The 20023-nt window shown below is 44.0% G+C and overlaps 1 protein-coding gene across 1 annotated transcript in view; it reads left to right on the top strand.

The window, feature by feature from the left end:
- The first annotated feature begins 11181 nt into the window (after window positions 1-11181).
- The window catches only part of kcnk3a (potassium channel, subfamily K, member 3a), a 34048-nt gene continuing 25206 nt past the window's right edge, over window positions 11182-20023 (top strand). The window contains exon 1 of the mRNA XM_053881043.1: window positions 11182-11538. Within this exon, the coding sequence (XP_053737018.1) occupies window positions 11256-11538 (283 nt within the window). The 5' untranslated portion in view covers window positions 11182-11255. The remainder of the gene's footprint in view (window positions 11539-20023) is intronic.

Here is a 20023-nt window from a genome sequence, read left to right as displayed (position 1 = left end):
TCTTCATGCATTGGTCCTCATCCTCCAGTCATCTCTGACTTGGTCTCACCTTCATCACAGCCTCTTATGGTCCAAGTGGAACTGTGCTCAGCTTACAACCTTCTTCTCCTTCTGGTCTCCTCATTTTAACAATAATAAAGTCATGATGTTTCCTCAGTTGTCCTCTCCTAAGTCTTTGTCAAGCTGTCTTTCTTCTCAGTCTCCAAAGATCTTGGCCTTCTATCCAGAAGCAGGGGTGCATTCTTCACGTCCGCCCACAACAGTCTGGAGTTCGGTCTTGTTATCAGCTTGGGTGCGGCTCAGTGTGGGGTCAACTTCATCTCAGCATCTAAAGGTCTTGAGGTCCAACCCTAAAGTTTGGAGTGCTGCTCTCCACCCGAGGAGTTTTGATTTCCTTTGATCTTGCTCTCCACTTGTTTTCCACAGGTTCCTCTCCATGATTTCTGTCCTGACTTGTTAAAAACCCAAGTTTTCCGTTGATCCCTGTCAGTAAACCCCCTCAGCTGTATTGGCCCATACATATTTTATTGTTGCAGCCAAAACTCAAAATCAACAAACACAGATTGATTCAGTTCTTGCGGCTCCGAGGTGGACCAGCCGTCCCCACTGCACCAAGCTCCACTTGAAAGGCAGTGAAGGACTGCGACTGAGACCTGATCGATAAATAATGAATCTGCCAGAGCAGCACAAGGTGTGTTTAAAGAATTCATCAGCTGACAGCAATACGTCCCCGGTGAGCCCGACTGTAGGTGCATGTAAATCTGAGCTGCATTATTCATCTGACATGACTCAATCCTCGGCACACTCTCTTCAAATCTTCAGTCACAGATGATTGTCCTGCTGCATCTGCAGTGGGGTCACATCCTGCGCTCCAACCCGTCCAGCTGTTCCCTTTGTATTCACACGTCGGCTCAGAACCTGAGCAATACCCTGATGTTTTCCGCCACAGTCCTCATGTTGTTGCTCGCTTTTACATCCATGATAGAGAAGGACGATATCTCACTGCAGACTAGTGCTGGAACCCAACTGCAGGTTCCAGTACAGCTACAGGTTCAGAGGTTAGGGTCAAGGTCGTGACCTGCAGCATAAAAACGTAGTCCCTAGTAGGGTTAAGTATTTTGTGCGGTAATATTTTCCCATGTTGCTTTGCTTTCTAAACATGGATACGAGCAGCCCATAAAGCTAGCAAGCGCCCCAAAAGTTAAGGGAAGAAGGGGTCGGCGTACTGGGGACCGTGATGGTATCATGGCCCCCAAAATCATCACCAGTCACAGTAGGAGATGCGCCCACACCTCACACAGTTCCACATAGATTTGTTGATGGAGCTTCTTCCCCTCGGCCGGCTGAACAGCCTTGTTGTTATTTTATTTTATTTATTTATTTATTTTTATTTTACTTTATTTTATTTTATTTTATTATTTATTTACTTTTTGACTGCACGTTATTCCAAAACACTTTCCTAGTTAGTGGGCTCCCCACTGACCATGGCAATAAATTTGATTCTGATTCTGATTCTGATTCTGATTCATTACATATTCTTTATTGTTCGATCTGTCATTTGTTTTACTCAAACTTTTCAATGACAATTCCAGTTTGCAGTTCAAATGTGTTCCAAAATTGTAGAAAAGAACCCCAAAAAAACAAAAAACAATAACAACTCTTTAAAAAAAGAAAAAAATAACAAAGTAGATTTCCTTTTGTGTTTATATATAATATTTTGTTGTGTTTAATTGAAATTAAAATAATTTCTATTTGGTTTTCAAATGAATTCATAGGGCTGTCAGTAGATAAAAAAAATTAATCTCACTAAAACTGAGTTAACTCACGATTAATGGTGAATGAATCACACATTTTGTATCTGTTCTAAATGTAACTTAATTGAAGAGAATAGCAGGGATAATGCTTTCCTCATGCGAACATCTGTTTACTCAGAGGCACTGAAGAGGCTCAGCAACGTGCTAACACCATAGCATACACTCATTAACCTCTGTATGTGTTTGGACTGTGGGAGGAAACCAGAGTGCCTGCAGGAAGCCTACACAAGTCCACTGAGAAAGGACCTGCAGATGCTTCTTGCTGCGAGGCCGCAGCACCAACCACTACCCCACCGCGTCGCCCCGCGGCTTCATAAACACGCTAACTTTCCAAAACTATTCCCACGTCGGAATCCTGATTTTCGGTTGTGACTCTTCCGAATCGCTCCGACTGTCAAACATCCAGGATTTGTCTGGTGTTGTCCTCTCCCCATGCTTCCACCTCTGACCCCGTTCAAAACAAACCATCCATCTCTGCATTTAAACATCTTCTGAAGTTCTAATAACAATGGAAATATTTGAGTCCGGAGAGACGTTTGCTCGGCGAGAACATCCCAGCACGTTTCCACGCCGCCACAGATGTTTACACGGATCTAAATACATAGCGTACACATGTTTCTGCCGAGAAACGGGGAGGTGAGGAGATAATGCTTCTGTCACATGTCCTCAGAGAAGTCTCGGGAGCAGCCTCTGCTTTTAGCGCCAGCAGCAACACTTTATCAATTATTCCTGCAAAGTGCAAACGCCGCTGTTGTTGAGAGTGATTTTGCTGATGAAATAAAGAGCGTGGAGGTTACGTGGTGATGGCAAACGTGACTTGAGCACAATGTGTTACATTAAAGTTTAATTGGAAGCTTTTTCTGCCGTCCCCAACCTCACCTGCCCTGATTCACCGTCAACTTCAGTGGTTCCTGGTCCAACTCTCTCTGCCCTCGACACAAACTTTGTCTCCAAACTTCTCCACCTGCCCCTCTGATGGGCTCATTTCTGGTCTGGTCACAACCTTAGTTTCTTCATCTCTGACTCCTCTAACTAGTGACCACTGCTGTCCAATCAAACTTCCCTTCAGCTACTCAGTCGTTGCCACCCTGCCTGCACTCTCTTCTTCACCTCCCTTCATTTCAGTCCAGAGAAGAAAAAAACCCAAACAGATGAAGACACATTTCACCCACCTAGTAGAACACATGATCATTACTCCGCAAACCACCCAGTTGAATGTGTGACACTTTTGCTTCATTTTTCTTCATTTCAATTTTATTTTTTGTTTATTTTTTGTTGAAAATTGTCAATGTTTCTTCTCTTTTTTCAGTTAATCTATCTATCTATCTATCTATCTATCTATCTATCTATATATATATATAAATTAATAAATAAAAGATAGATAGATAGATAGATAGACAGACAGACAGACAGACAGACAGACAGATAGATAGATAGAGAGATAGATAGACAGACAGACAGACAAACAGACAGATAGATAGACAGATAGATAGATAGATAGATAGATAGATAGATAGACAGACAGACAAACAGACAGACAGACAGACAGATAGATAGATAGATAGATAGATAGATAGATAGATAGACAGACAGACAAACAGACAGACAGACAGACAGACAGATAGATAGATAGATAGATAGATAGATAGATAGATAGATAGACAGACAGACAGACAGACAGACAGATAGATAGATAGATAGATAGATAGATAGATAGATAGATAGACAGATAGATAGATAGATAGATAGATAGATAGATAGATAGACAGACAGACAGACAGACAGACAGACAGACAGACAGACAGACAGATAGAGCATGTTATCAGAACAATGGCAGCCAAAGTTCTGTTGACTGGAGACCAGTTTTACTGGCAGATGTCTGTAGGCTGACCATAGCTACATAGAGGAATAAATGGCGGGTAATTTATCACTGGAATCGACAACAGAAGTACAGATGGAAGGAAGGAAGAGGAAAAGAGGAAAAGAAAAGAGCAGCAGAACCAGCAGGCTACATAAAGGAAAAATATAAGGCACCCCAGGTCTCTCAGGTCGGCGTCCCCTCTTCTGAGAGAGAGTGAGCGAGGCTCTTCTCGACCCTCTCATGGGGCAGTTGAGTCGGCCATCGTGGTGCCCTCAGGGACCGTTGTCATCATTGAATTTTATTATTTAGGCTAACATTCCAGCTTGTTACGTGAACTGCTCTTCAAGCCACCCCCGTGGGTAGACCCCCCTCCCCGCTGGAGAAGGTGTGTGGGCTCAGGTCTGAGGAGGCAAAGGTTCCTGGGCTGCGATTGATGAACAAACAAGGATCAGTTCCAGTGATCACACACTGAAATATGTGTCAGATTTCATCGACTTTAATCCAGCAGGGATTCTCAGCGCTCCTGTTTCCCGTCGCCCGTGAATCAGGCACAAATGAAAGATGTAAACAAGTCCTCTCCTTTGAGTGACAGACCGACGGCGCCTGAGCTTTCAGCGCCCGGGAAACTCAGCTGGAGACCGAAGAAGCTATTAACAGACTCATTACTGCCGATGTGAAGCCGTCAGGAAGCGACAGAATCGATCAATCACTCCCACCGTGTTTGGACGAGGATCAAACTGTTGGAGTGCAAGACAGTCAGTGACGGGAGGCTCTGGCCTTGACCTGGGTCACTGTGCCCGACTGTGGAATCTGACAAAACACAAGTTAGACGAAGACAGGTCATCGCTGCAGTGTGTCCTGGGTCTGTCCCGGGGCCTCCTCCTTCACAAGGGAGGCACCAGAGAACTGGCTTCTCTCAGTATGGAGGAGCAGTGGTTCTACTCCCAGACTCCAGACGCCCTGAAGTGAAACGTCTAGCATCTTATCGTCACAGGTGGTGATGTTCTGATGAGGCTTCACGAAACAGTGTCCACATTTTGAGAGCCCACGAGAGGGCTGTGTACTGTATATATATATATATATATATATATATATATATATATATATATATATATATATATATATATACATACTCAGAGCCCACTAGAGGGCTGTATCGTTTTAAAATTCATATATATATATATATGAATTTTAAAACGATACAGCCCTCTAGTGGGCTCTGAGGGCATGGACACTGTTTCATGAAGCCTCATGAGCCCATCACCAGTCACAGGTGAGAGAAGAAATCCACTGGTCAATGGAGAACTCTGTCTTTTGGCTCCGCCTTTTCTTCACCAGGTAGGGTCCTCTTGATCGTAGAGCCTGTACTGATCCCTCTGTCCATCTCTGTCTTCCCCTCACTCGTGATCAAGAACTCCGCCAAAAAGAAGAAGAAGAAGAAGAAGGGTTTTATGATTCACAGCATAGTTTGCTGTTATTTCTCCTTCAGTTATTCGACTTTTCAAGGTGTATCTCAAGGCTCAGTCGTTGTTCCTCATTTGTTCAGGATGAACAAAGGATTTAGCAGCTCATACGCCGCACAGTAGTTGTATCAGGTGTTGCTGGTGTTGCAGCCACGCTCCAAACCCTCGTCACTGACTGCTGAACAGAAGTCCCCCCCCCCCCCGCCAGACTGGAGGTGGGTCCTCCTGACGGCCGTCTCTACATCACTTCACGCTTCTATTTTCCTCCCGCCGGACTCCTCATTTGCTCATGATTTATTATCGTAGTCATTTTTAGCTATCGATCCACTCTGAGCTGAATCAATACCCGCGAAGCCGCCACTGACCTTTCCCACCTCGGGGGTTTAATGAGGTTCACGCTGTCAATGTTTATCGTGGATCATCAGGAATAAAGGAGCTGTTGACAGGCCCAGCGACGGCCGCTGAAATATTCATAGAGACGCCGCTTATGTAATGCTATAGACATGTGACACGGTGGATTAGCGTGGCGGCCGGAGGATGTCAAAGATGGCTTCACTCGCATGAGAGCGACAGTGCAGGCTGTGATTGACAGGCTTGATGTCGCGCTAAAAGGGAAGTACAAGTCGCTGAGAGTTTACTCTTCCATGCTTCCATCTTCCGGGTATCATGGTTACTGTGCAGCCGTGAGGTTGGTGGCGAAGCGGCGTGGAGGACCACATGATGGAGCTGACTTTGTTACACCCTCAGCTCAGCAACATTCTCCTCATGCTCTCCACCTTCAGGGGCTCAGCTGCGGGTGTTTTGCTGCCCCACGTCGGGCGCTAATGTTAGCGCGCAGCTGGAGGTCTTCAGACGTCACCCTCCCCTGGTGATGATCCTCCTCCAAACTCGGGCCAGCGTGGCTCTTGTTCCAGTCACTCGCTTCAGAGAGGCGTTTGTGTGTCTTGGTTTGGCAGTCAGCCACGCCCCTCCCACCACAGCCGGCGGGGTTCACCGTGCACGAAGCCCTCATCATCATGGTGAGAGCCGGTCTCTGCATCTTCATCCCTTATGGTGACATCATCACAGTCATGTTGGAATGACAATCATCATCATTTTCGCCTTAGTAATGATCTTCTATTGCAACGCTGTCTTCATCGTCATCTACGTCTTCCTCTTTTTCTTGTTCTCCACCAACACCACATCATCATCATCTTTTTCTTCAACATCATCATCTTCTTTTCTTCAACTTCGTCGTCTTCTTCATCTTCGTTTTCTTCTCTTTCATCATCTTGTTCCTTGTTCTCCACATCTTCATCTTCATCTTCATCTTCACCTTCATCTTGATCTTCATCTTAAACATTATCTTCATCTTAAACATTATCTTCTTCTTCTTCATCATCATCATTCTGATCATTCTCTTCATCTTTTTCTTCTTCTTCATCATCTTGTTCTACATCATCCTCATCATCTTCATCATCATCGTTGTCTTCTTCAAACTCGTTGTCTTCATCATCTTCGTTTTCTTCTCTTTCATCATCTTGCTCCTTGTTCTCCACATCTTCATCTTCATCTTCATCTTCATCTTAAACATTGTCTTTTTCTTCATCTTCACCATCATCATCATTCTGATCATTCTCTTCATCTTTTTCTTTTTCATCATCATCTTATTCTACATCATCCTCATCATCTTCATCATCATCGTTGTCTTCTACAAACTCGTTGTCTTCAACAAACTTGTTGTCTTCATCATCTTCGTTTTCTTCTCTTTCATCATCTTGTTCCTTGTTCTCCACATCTTCATCTTCATCTTAAACATTATTTTTTTCTTCATCTTCTTCTTCTTCATCTTCACCATCATCATCATTCTGATCATTCTCTTCATCTTTTTCTTCTTCATCATCATCTTGGTCTACATCATCCTCATCATCTTCATCATCATCGTTGTCTTCTACAAACTCGTCTTCATCATCTTCGTTTTCTTCTCTTTCATCATCTTGTTCCTTGTTCTCCACTACCACCACATCTTCATTGTAATCGTCATCCTCATCTTCATCCTCATCTTCATCTTCATCTTCATCTTCATCTTCAACATTATCTTTTTCTTTCCCATCATCTTCATCGTTTTTATCATCTTGTTCCTTGTTCTCCACTACCACCACGTCATCATCATCTTGTTCTACATAATCCTCATCATCTTCATCATCATCGTTGTCTTCTTCAACTTTGTTGTCTTCATCATCTTCGTTTTCTTCTCTTTCATCATCTTGTTCTCCACTACCACTACCACTACACCTTCATCTTCATCTTCATCTTCATCTTCATCTTCATCTTCATCTCTATTTTTGGACAGAACATTCTACATCATTGACATCTTCATAACCAACATGATCATAATCTCCAAATTCATGCCCTTCTCTTCTTGATATGATCATCTTCCAATAGCATTCATTACGATATTCAATCATTGCAATAGTTTTATTGCTGGATGGGACCTAACAACAAAGCCTCTCTTGAAGGTGATGAAGAGCAACAAACCAAGTGGATCTCCCAGCGTGAGGAAACACAGGAGCATGCGTGTGGCCTCCCCTCGCCTCCCAGCCTCCATCACACACAGAGGACTCTACAACCAGATCAAGTTGAGTCTTCAGACGACAGCAGGGGGAGTGTGTGAGTCGTGCGGGAACAGCCAACGTTGGGAAAACAAAACGCTTTAATTGAATGTCAGTAGGAAGCTGCAGGTCATGTTGAACTTCATGTAATGAGATGTATGCAGCTGAAGGCCAGGCCTCCCAGAATGCTGTGCTGGTCGGGAGGAGGCTGGGTGAGGACCGGAGGGGAGGGGTTCGGGTGGGTACTTGTGGCTGTGGCATCGCCTCAATGATGTCCTCAGATCATGGCATTATGTAACGTGCTCTCCAGTAATGTTTACTCAGCCTTTCGGTGGCCACAACATGAAACTGCGTGAGAGGGCGGCGGTGGGAAAAGACATTTACAGTCAGAACAGATTTCACTGTCAATTCCTGTAATGTTGCACAACGACACGCCGAATTTTGACTTGGATTCTTTCCACTTTCGTGCTGCAACAGGTGCTGAAACATAGTAAGTCGACCATCCTTCACAGCTGAAATGATAAACATGAAAATAACATGTTGGAACATATGGAGCCCATTGAGACGCTGAGGCAGATGATGCTGGACGTGTTGTGTGTCCTTCCCTTTAAGGTCAAGAGAGATGACCGCTGAAGGCCCCGCTGCCGCTTTTTCACTTGATCCGCTTCAAGCAAGTCGTGGGAGTCGCTGGGATTTCAGAGCCATTTGGTGACAGAGACGAAGAAGTACGTGTCGTCCTCTGAGCTCCAGCTGGAAATGTCACTTTTGTGTTTGAGCCGTGACTAACACAGGAGCCTCGGGAGAATTCTCATTAATCCACCATTCAGAAACATATAGCCCTGATTCAGACGCATTTGTTACTTGACTTTTTTTTCAAATAAAAAATTACGTATTAATGCCTATTAAAAGATTTCTCACTAAATTTGAAACATTTACAGTTTAATTTTAATTTGGTTTTCACTACAGATTTCTCTTTTTAATCATGTTTTTTTTCTCGATATAAAAAAACTTTAAAAAATAAATATTAAATATTAAACAAATATGTTATTTTATTCATTCTGGTCCTGATTTTAATTCATGATTGGATCTATTTATTTGTATTGAATATTGTTAGGTGTATTACACATATATACATATATTTTTATAGATTTATTAATTTAATTATTTGTTTTCAAATACAGGTATTTATTAGCGTGGTTTCCTGATGCTTAATGTCTCTGATGACCATGGAACAACCTGGAAAGGTCTCCAATTGTCTCCATGGAGACAGACGTCCATCCACAGAACAGCTTGGGTTTTGTTTCAAGTTTTGGACTGCGGGAAGAAAACAAGTTGGTTGGACTTCATGTCGCAGAGCTACAGAAATTGGATGCTCAAATATTAAAGATTTTACTTTTGTTAAAAGTCTGTCATCACAGACTCAGGCTGAGAAGATTCAAAGTGCATCAGAGATGAGCAGCGACCCATTACAGTCATGAGAATCCGGCTTCTGCCCTGGGTCAGCACCTGCCACCGGACAAGTCCTGATCTGATGTGGGTCACAAGGAGCTGAGCGGTTCTGGAGGCAAAGATTGAGGCAAAGATTTTCACTGAACGAATTTCACAAATTAACTTTTGCTTTGTAATAACAACTATATTTAAATGAAGAATTAAGAAATATTCCTCCGCCAAGATGGTGGTTCTTTATACAGTGGTACCTCGGTTCTCTACCCAATCCGTTCCAGACGGCCGTTCGAGAAGCGAATTGTTCGAAATCGGAATCGATTTTTCCCATTACAATGAATGGAAAAAGCAATAATGTGTTCCAAGCCTTAAAACAGGCTTTTGTAGGAGTGAATGTAGAGTGTCTGCTGCAGGTGCGCTGTTCCTCTATGTGTGTGGCCGCTGCATGTGGGAGGGGTTGCCGAGTGAGTGACGTCTCTCCAGAAGTGAAGAGGTGCCCGGTGCGTGTCCAGCTCTGAATGTGCGCTTCTGTGCAGTTTGGCTGTGACAAAGTCATAAACCAAGTCACGCTCTGTCCCAGACTCGCCTCATCCCTGTCCCAGCTCCAGCCCACAACAGGACATCAAACCCTGGAGTGAGCGCTCCAGCACCTCCCCTGTGACACTCTACCACGGTTTTACACCTCAATATGAAGAAAAAACAGTCAGTAGATGTAGCTAACGGGACACGTCTGCACACAGAGGCACACACACAATAACAGTAACACACAATACACAACAACAGAGCGCATCGTGGGTCAGCTGATCGGTCCGCACACGTTACGTTTTTTCCGGCTTTTTTCGGGGGCCTTCGAGTTCTGGGTTTTCGTTTGAAAACCGAAGCAAAAAAAATCTTTAAAAATTTAAGAGGAAGGTGAAGTAACTCTAGATCATATCCGTCCCTGTGGGCCTCACTGTGAGTGTCTTTTATTGTCGCGATGAAACAACACACGTTTAAAGGCCGCAGTCAGCATCATCAATTCTTGCCTGGTTTCCTTCTCATACAGTAACTCATCTGGTATTTACAGCCCAAGTGGTGGAGCGAAAACGCATCGATACTGCTCTTTAGCTCCACAGATCTCCACTCAAAGGCCACACGTTTCTCTCATGGATTCATCGGCGTATTGATCACGCTCCGGCCCGCGGCACTTCAGCGTTTGATTGGAGGATTTACACCAGCTCGGTCACACTCGACACCGCTGACCTGTTTATTGAAGCTCCGGGCTATTTTTGGTAGCGGCTCACGGCGCGGACCTTAAGACTGACCGGGATCAATCGTCCACCATCGAGCTGGAGAGGCGGCGCTGTGAGAAATATGAGGTCGCACGGATGCTTAGTTTTCCGACTTGGACTAGAATCATTTTAAATAGGAACATTCAGATACCACGGCTCATAGTTTAGAAAATAACAGCTTCAATATTAAAAAATACGTTTGATAACTTTGTTTATTTATTTATTTATTTTACAAGATCAGATGAAGATGAACGAATGAGAATGGTGAGAAAAGTAGACGCAACTGCTTTAGTGAGACATTTTAAAAAATAAAGCAAACATACTTCATGAAAATGATATGACAGAAACATTTTTAGAAGACAACAAAAAAAAGTATGAAAAAAAGAAAGAAAATGATAATAGTAATAAAAAAAATGTAATTTGGTAAAGAGTAAGCATATAAATAAATATAAATAAATAAAAACAGGCACCAGAAGTTTTGGGTGTATAGGAGAAAAGTGCAATAGTTTCCATAAAAAAACACAAATGTATTGTTTGAAGGAAGAAAAAGGAGTGGACAATGAAAATACGTTGTTCAAACTGTTGCTACTTTGGGGCGAAGAACCCCATCTGTGACGCCACCTGTGACATCACTCGTGGTGGGGGCGGAGGGGGATTCCTGCGGTGGGCGGGGCTGGTGCTGAATGAACAGCTCCTCGGCTCCTCCAACTCCTCAGATCCGAGCGAGCAGGTCAGCCATGAGCCAGCCCAGCTCCCCGTCCTCCAGACCCCGGGCCTGCCTGCACCTCTGCCCCTGACGCTCGCCGACCACCATGAAGAGGCAAAACGTGCGGACGCTGGCGCTCATCGTCTGCACCTTCACCTACCTGATCGTGGGCGCAGCGATCTTCGGCGCGCTGGAGTCGGAGGAGGAGACGCGGCAGGAGAAGGAGCTGAGCGTGAGGAGGAAGAAGCTGCTGGCCAACTTCAGCCTGACCGACGCGGACTTCGAGAAGCTGGAGAAGGTGGTCCTGGAGCTCAAGCCGCACAAGGCCGGATTGCAGTGGACCTTTCCCGGCTCTTTTTACTTCGCCATCACCGTCATCACCACCATCGGTAAGAGCGCAAACTTTTTGTTTTCTCTCTCGGCGCGTGGAAGTTCGAGTGAAGTCAAAACCAGAGGACCACGAGGTCACGTGACGCTCAAGTTGTTGTAACGTTCGCGGAAACTGTGAGGAGTCCGTGACCGGACTCTTCCAGAGATAGTTGGCATTTAAAATTCTGCCTTTTACTTTCGGTTATTTGACATAAAACTCATGTAAACAGGAAGCAAGTTTACAGGTTATCTGTTATTAGACATTTTTAGAGCAATGTTTATGCCTTTTTTTCTAATAAAAAGGTTATATTGTGCCTGCATTTTTCACATAAACATAATATTAAACAAAATATCATTAGCTGAAAATATGTTGCACTAGATATGACTCATATTTGTTTTTGATGTCTGTAGGTGATTTATTAGATATTCTAAAAGACAGTTTGACTTAGTGGCTGCTACTTTCAAAGTAATCCAGTTACTTTAGAGTAATTTAAAATGCAGTGTAAGTTACCCACCAAGAACGTCTTCTAAAATTCAGAAAACAAACATGATACTCCTCCAAACGTGAATGTGCATGTTTATTTTTATTAGTATTGTTGGTTCAATTCCTGCCTATGGTTTGCGATTATCTTGTTTTATTTACAGTTTTTCTTTCTATAATAACAACAACAATAACAACAGTATTTCCCTCAATAGTCCATTATCAAGCAGAAAGGAAACTAGACTCAAAGCCTAGAGGAAGTGCGAGGCTTTGACTCATCTGATTGATGATTGACAGAGTCGGCGACTCGAATGTTGCAGCTGAATCTGGATTGTTTTGTGGTACAGCTGTTGGCTGCTGATCGACTCATTTGAGGAACTTAATTGGTTGCTGTGGAGACACCACGGAGTGAAGGTCCAGCTTCTGTGAACCGTCCACTGCAGGTTGGACTCCAACAGAGGAAAAATAACTTGAGGTCATGTGACTTTCAGGCTCTTAGAAGGACGTGGTGTTTTGTTTATAGTTGCGAGCTCTTGATGTTTCTGAAGGACAGAAGAATAGATGTTTGGTTTTTTTATGGTTGTGGAGGTGGAAGCTCTTATGTAGCTGGTGACGCTGTAATCTGGCCCTCGGTGCTGACCGGGATTCACGCTGACCTCATGTTCTCGCTACACTGATCATAATACCTTTTCACACCACCATCATGTAACTGTTCTGTTCCTCCTTCGCTGTGTGGTGCGGGTCTGCCCCAGCTGCTCGGGTGGGAGGCAGGTGACAACTTGGACAGAAGAAGACTGAAGTAGACAACAAGGACAGCGAGAAGTTGAAGGCCATAGCTATTAGAAGTTGAAAACCAAGCATGAGAAGTCGAAGACCAGGACTGAAAGAAGATGAAGACCAGAACTGATCAAAGTTGAATACCAGGACTCTGAGATTTCAAGACCACAAATATAAAAAGCTGAAGACCAGACCTGACTGAGGTTGAAGACTAGGACTAAAAAAACTAAATCTCAGAGCCGTACGAAGTTGAAGACCAGGTTTGACCACAAGTATGAGACCACAAGTGCAAGTTGAATTTGAAGAGTGTGGTGAATGTTGAAGAGCAGAACTGATGAAGGTTGAAGACCAGGAGTATTAAAAGTTCATGATCAGAACCGTCAGAAGATGAATGTTGTAGACCGCGAGCACAAGAACTTGAAGTTCTTGACTGTTGCAGGATGAAGAACCAGCAGTGAGAGAAGTTGAAGACCACAACTGCTAAAGGTTGAAGACCACGAGTACTTTTAGGCCAGGGATGTTAAAAGTCAAGGATCAGAACCTTGACCATGAACCTTGATCAGAAGCATGAAAGAGACTAAGAACTAGGACCATTAGAAGCTCAGGACACACAGAAGTTGAAGGCCATGAGCATGAGAAGTTGAATACCAGAGCTGTTGGAAGATGAAGACAAGGTTGAGCACCAGGGGTGGGACCACAGCTTCTGGAAAGATAAGCACAAGTGGAGGTCAAGACCATGAGTTCCAGAAGACCAGACCTGGTGAGGTACCACGTTTTCTGAAATACAGCCAAGAGAAGTTAAGTTGTGAGACTGAGCCAAACCAGCGGTTGTAACTCCAAAACAAGGCCAACGTTCCAACCACAAAAGCCCCACAACATCCCTTTGTTGACACTCTGCTATATCCAGTGACCGGGCCAGTTGTCGGCGCTGACCTGTGGCTTGAAACCCTAACCAGATGCGGCCCACTAATTGCAGACTAACCCAACCCCGCGCTGTAATCGTGAACCCCGAGTCCACGGCATCACGCCGCTCGGCTCTGAAGCCCCTGGTTAAGTATTAATGGGAACACCAGAGCCGCCCTGTTCCGTTGCTCTGCTGGCACACGACATTAGCACTTCTCTGACTGTGTGCTCAACCGACACCCTGCAGCCATGACTTAGGACTCAGGACTCAGGACTCAGCTGCCGCAGGGATGAGAGGCTCTGAGCACCGTATGGACTTCCTGAACTAAACATGCTGTCAACGATACTAATATTTGTGTAATATTTGTACAATATATACACACATATTCACCTATAATATGTGTACAATATTTTTGTATTTATTCAAGAATATTATTTATGTTTCACATTATTTATGAAAATGTATTTATTTTAAAACTTTACTGTGTCAGAAATTCTCATTTTAAAATCAAATTTTAAATAATATAATAATTAATTTACAATCATGTATTTTTTCTTTTCAAGTAAAAAATTTTTGTTACAACATATATTTGAGTAATACTAAATAATACATAATTCACAACAAAAAATATGTTGTAAAAACATGCAGTATAGCATTCAAATATTCATGATTAACTTTTAATCTGAAACAGATTTGTTGTGATTTATGTATTATTTAAAATAATTTTAATAATTAAAAAATCGGAATTTAGATGTTTCTTTCACAATATTTGAGTTTTGTTATTTTTCATAAATTTTACACTATAAAATTTGGGGTGATTTTTTAACCTTTAAAATATACTGTACATATTTTCTCATATAAATCAAACATATTCTACATATCACATAAACCTCAAATTTAAGTCAAATTAAAAAGAAAAAAACCCTGAAAACAAATGTGATATTGCTCCGTACATAATTGTACATATTTTGATTCATATTTACAGTAAAGGTTGCTGGTTCAACTCCTGCTAGAGGACGCTTTGTCCTGGGTCGCTGGCACATGGCACCAACATGTGTGTTGAAGAAGGTCCCTCAGGCGCTGGTGACTCCTGTTCCTGAGATGAAGGGATGAATCTGCTGCAGTGATGGAAACAGATTCCTGCTATTAATTTAACATAAGCAAAGACGGAGGCGACGCTGCGATCAGTCATCACTTTCCACGCAGCCACAGGGCGGTGTACAGTGTCGGTTTCCTGGCCCACCGCGCGGCGGGAGGCAGCATGACAGAGAGGAGCATTCGATCTTGAAGCAAGGCAGCGCTGTGGACCTGTCAGGAGATCAGCTCCATGCATGGTCTGGAGCTCGCAGACCTACGAGGGGTTCAAGGTCATCTGCGTGGTGAAAACACGACTGCGGGTTCATGTCCTCCCTCGGTTATCTGATGTGGCGTTTGACATTTGATGAAAGCTGGAACTCGACACGGAGCTTTTTAATCAAGGCCCGAGTGGTTTGGGAACTGAACCCAGAGTGGACCACACTGATGGATCTGACAAGACTCCTTCAAGTCATAGAGGGTTTGCCTGGACTGCAACAATGATCAAGAGCAAATTGGTTAGCAATATTGGTTCAAGTATGATAACACTGACTTTAACATCCTGAATTCCTCCATGCTGAGCTCAACTGTCAAGCATCAAGCTCAAAACGTTGAGGATTATCTTGTCAGTCACGCTGCTGAGAAGCTCACGTCGATGTTTGGCCGGTGCTGCAGCAGAGGTCCAGGCGGTGACCAGAGAGAGCATTTGAATTCCTGCTGACGGTGACTCAAGAATCCATCACTTCAACTTGATCTGATTCAAAATAAACGATTCCCTGCTTCGCTGGCGAGCTTGAATGCAGCAGTGGAAAGTGAAAGTGAACCTGTGTATTACACTGTCCGGGCTGTTTTTCTCTGTAAACATGGGTGAAACTTTGGGAGTGTTTTTGAGGCAAATACATTTTTAAGTTGAATTTCAACAGCTTTTTTTTTTTTAAGTTTTTAAACTTTAAACTAATATGGATATTGCATTATTTTTTGGATTATTTCATCTACATTTAAACAGTAAACAGTAGATTAGATAGATTTAGTCATAATTTTAGTTACAATATTTTCTATTTACTTGCAGCAGTCTATTGTTTTCTTTGCGTCTGCCCTCCAGTGTCTCCTCAGAACTGAGACACGTGAGAGTGAGTGCTCTGCATTTTTCTACTTCTACTTCAATATTTGTTTTCTTGATTTCCTTCCTCCCTTCTGTTATCTGCGCACAGCACTTTGAGGTGTGCACCTGCATGTATGGAAAGTGCTTATAAATAAAGATAGAGCTTTTGAATTTTGACACATTAGTTGCAGAAACAGATGTGACAATGAAGAAAGGAAGATGGTAGCAATGATTGGGGCTTTTTCTTTTTTTTTTTCCTCCCAGTGGGGGGTGTCAGGGAAGTGAACACAAAGCAGTGGAATGTGAAGCGGCCGACTGAGGTTCTCGCTGGGAAACAGGTGGATGCTCCAGTCCACACCAAGAGCTCACTTGAGTGTCCTCTGAGGACGTCCTCTGGGAGTCCACACAATGGAAGCTAGAACTTTAGACTCCACACAAGTCCACGTTAACTCGAGATTCAAACCTTCCAGTTGCCAGCCAGTTTGTCACCAGCTGGTCATAATGAAGTCCCCAATTTAAGCAGTGACAAGAGACCAAGGAGTGCAGGAGAGCTCCGAGACTCTGGGGAAATTCCACTTAGTCACACACATTTATCGGACACAAGTCAAAAGCCTTTTGACCTTTTGTTTGAAACACGGATCCTCTTGTCGTCCTCTCGTGTCCGCTGTTGGCTAAATATTCCTGAGCCCTGTCATGATTTCTTCCCTCTGTTGTGAGTCACGTCCTGTATAATGGTTTTGGCTTCTCGCCTCTCGAGTCAGTGGAGCGCTGAAAATCTGCTGGATGGCTAGAAAGCGCCGCTCCTCCATCACATTAAGAGAGTCTTGGATCAGAACGCTGAAGCTCCTCCAGCTCCCGTTCACTCGCTCCAGCGGCAGCGGCACATCATTTGGAGCCGCTGGCTGGGCCGCCGCCGAGCGTGAAGTGGCATTAGCCAGTGCAAAGAGACTAGACGTGTTCAGCCCGTCCCTCAGCCTCGCGCTGACTTATCTATTTATTACCATTCCAATCCAGGGCTTCGCTGAGGAGCCACTTCAGGCCCTGTTATCCAGACGGCTCCTGAATAAGTGATGGTAATTACTCATGTTAGTATCGTCATTATTATTCAGGGAGGTCACAGGCGTGAGCGTGAAACTCTCACTCACTCGTCACACGAGATCCCAATGCTGAGGATGAGTTCATGAGTTGAACAATATGAAGTCAAAGTTCTGAGCGGAAGCTCTCAAATGAGCGGCAGAGCATGTTGAGAAGTTCCAGTGGTTTGGACTTATGGTATGTGATCGGCATTTGCCTCAAAGCGCGTCAGGTCACCTTCATTCAGAAACCTAAATCCCGGTTAGGGTTCGGTCGGACCTCCGCTATGGTCCAGTGAATCCAAAGTCAGTGAGTGCACCCTGAAGTAGCTCTCAGCGACAGTTGAAAAGTGATTGAACTGTACTACGTCACTGAAGACTCGGAGTAGAGCTGCAGCCGCGACACACTCAGGACACTCGGGAGAGGCTGACTCAGGGTGGTGCAGCTCAAGTGAAGACAGGAGTTGGTCTCAGTGTAGCTCTGTCATCTGCCAGAGACTCGGAGTGGACCTGCTTTGACACAGTGTAAGGAAGCAGTTGAAGTCGCCCATAGGTCTTGGCATTTTACCTCACCTACTTCCGTTGGACATCGATGTCCATCTGGATAAAGACAAGTCAGAAGTCCACTCTGGTTGGAGGACATCTTGTCAGTAAGAGCTTTCTGTAGGAGCTAATAAGAAAAAATACAAACCAAACTAATAAAAAAGTGGTTCATAGTTTGTTTTTTCTCTCTTGGATGTACGGTTGTTGGAACCTTGGGCAGTAACCTGGCCACCAAGGTGACCTTGGGAAAAGCCGCATCATTGGTCAGATGGAGTGTTTACACCTGGATATTCTTTTTGAATTTAGGGCTCAGACAGATCTGAGACTTGTGGTAGAGCTGCAGTTACGTTGAAGGAGAAAGTCATGGTTGTCCATAAATGTTCACCACCAAATCTTCTCCTCCTGTGGTCGTCTGAGACTCGGAGTGGAGCTGCAGCTATATTGAGTGACAGCAGTCATATATGACTCGAGCATCAGTCTGAGTTGCAACTGGGTCAAGTCCAGCCAGTTAAGTTGACATTTTAGACCTGGTTTTGGAGCCAGCTTTGTTAAACTCATTGAAATCACTGAGCTGACTCGTGAAATCTATTCACTAGAGGGGCTTCTAGTCCGACACGAAGGCAGAGCACTCGTAGCCATAAGTCATCATTTGACCTGAACAAACGATCAGTTTCTCAGTCGCATCTTCAGCTTCTCATCCTCGACTCGACTCGCCTCGCTCTTCCTTCATCGTGGCTGTCTGACGCATCACTACCTGCATCCCCGAGAGAAAATTGGAAACTGTGAAAGTCAGATGGATTTGTCAGTCGACTGAACCGCCGTCATGCAAAATCGCATTTGAACATACATGTAGTTATTTCTGAAGGTCACGCATGACAGCGTCTGCACATGAAAACAGAGAAATATCACCAGGAGATGAATTGGAGGGAGATTTCCTGGAGTCACGTTGAGGAACCTTCCGTGCCACAGTGGAGGAGAAGAAAGAACCAGAGCCAGCTACCAGAGTAGCTCCTCCACACTTGAGGTGACTCAGCCATGACCTTGGAGAGAAGCAAGTCAAGGTGAATCTTGTCAGAATGTCTGCAACACGCCTTCTCGGTGAGGTGTTCCAGAGGGTGGGAGACCCAGGACACACTGTTTTTCACATGGAAACACCTCAGAAGCAGCCACAACTGGTTCCTTCAGAGAGAAAATGTTGTGTCTCTTCACTTCAGCTGCTGCCTCTGTGACCTCAGAAGAAAAGCAATCTCGGTCAGACTCTCCAAAAGCAGCTCTTAATGTTGAAAAACAGTCGGCAGGAATGCAGAAGAACATGTCTCAAACATCGCCGGAGCTGGACGGACGGCAGATGAAAACACGCGGAGCACCAGTGTGTTGATATTCTCTGAGAAAGGGAATAGAAGTCAGGCCACATGACCAGCCAGTGTTTACCTTCTCCGCGTCTGTTTGGTGCTCGGCTGACTCAATGGAAAGTTGACTCACAAAACAAACGTTACTGGACGTTAATAATTCAGTAGTGGGATGATGCATTCGGAGCAAATCGGAATGGTAGTGGGAGATAGATCTTTTTCATTTGACACTAAATAATGTGCAATGATCCAGCGAGGCCTGGATATTTGTGGCACCCATCCAGTCAAGAGCCCAGCTGATGTGTGGAGCTCAGAGGAGGGGGGTACGATGAGGTCGTGTCACCCACTGAAGGCGTCATTTTAAAAATAAAGCAGCTGAATGTGATGTTGATGTGAGACCTTCCTCAGCAAAACGTCATCGTGAGTGTGTTGGAAGAGACCAATCACAGCCCAGAGTTTAACATGGCGTACGCAGAGAGGGAAAACGCATCACAAGATGACGGGAAATGGAGGAGAAGCTGGTCGTGGTGGGTGCTAGCTAGGAACCCCTGACGCTTTTGTGTTTGAGTAGAAGCCAGAAAACCAAACTAATGGAACTGAAGAACAAACGTATTACAGACTCATTTTCACAGACACCAAAGCAGCCAATAGACCTCTAAATTCTGCTGTTTTGCTGTCTTGAATTTGAACATTTTCTGATCTTTGCATTGTTGTTTAGTTAGACAAACAAACAAAGAAGTTACCACAATAATATCAGACATTTTTATCATCTCTTACAAACAATAACAACAACCGGTAATAACACAAGAGTTTAGTTTAGATCAGATTAATATTGAATTGTCTTCACCACATCATGTTTCGTAAACCTGACGTTGACTACAAAATAAACTCAACAAGAGAACACCGAATTGAAAAAGGAGTCACTAATGTAGAGTTGTTGGGAGTGACACACTTCCTGTTTGGAATTTGTGTACTTCAAAATAAAACATGGGGACTGGTGGAGCGGGACCAAACAAGCTGCTTCAAGGCTCTTGATGTGAAGGACGACATGCACAGCCAGTATAGAACATGTCAACATGCTGTTGCTCCCCCAAAAAAGTACCAGAAGAAACATTAAAGTGCAGATCAAGTACCTGTAAAGTGATTTATTTGAGTTCAGCCACTCAAAAAATGTACTCAAGTACAGTACCGAGGTATTTGTT

The sequence above is a fragment of the Synchiropus splendidus genome, chromosome 12, assembly GCF_027744825.2.
Source record: "Synchiropus splendidus isolate RoL2022-P1 chromosome 12, RoL_Sspl_1.0, whole genome shotgun sequence".
Classification (NCBI taxonomy): domain Eukaryota; kingdom Metazoa; phylum Chordata; class Actinopteri; order Syngnathiformes; family Callionymidae; genus Synchiropus; species Synchiropus splendidus.
Note: the sequence above shows the minus strand (reverse complement) of the source record. Positions and strands in the feature narration are given on the sequence as shown.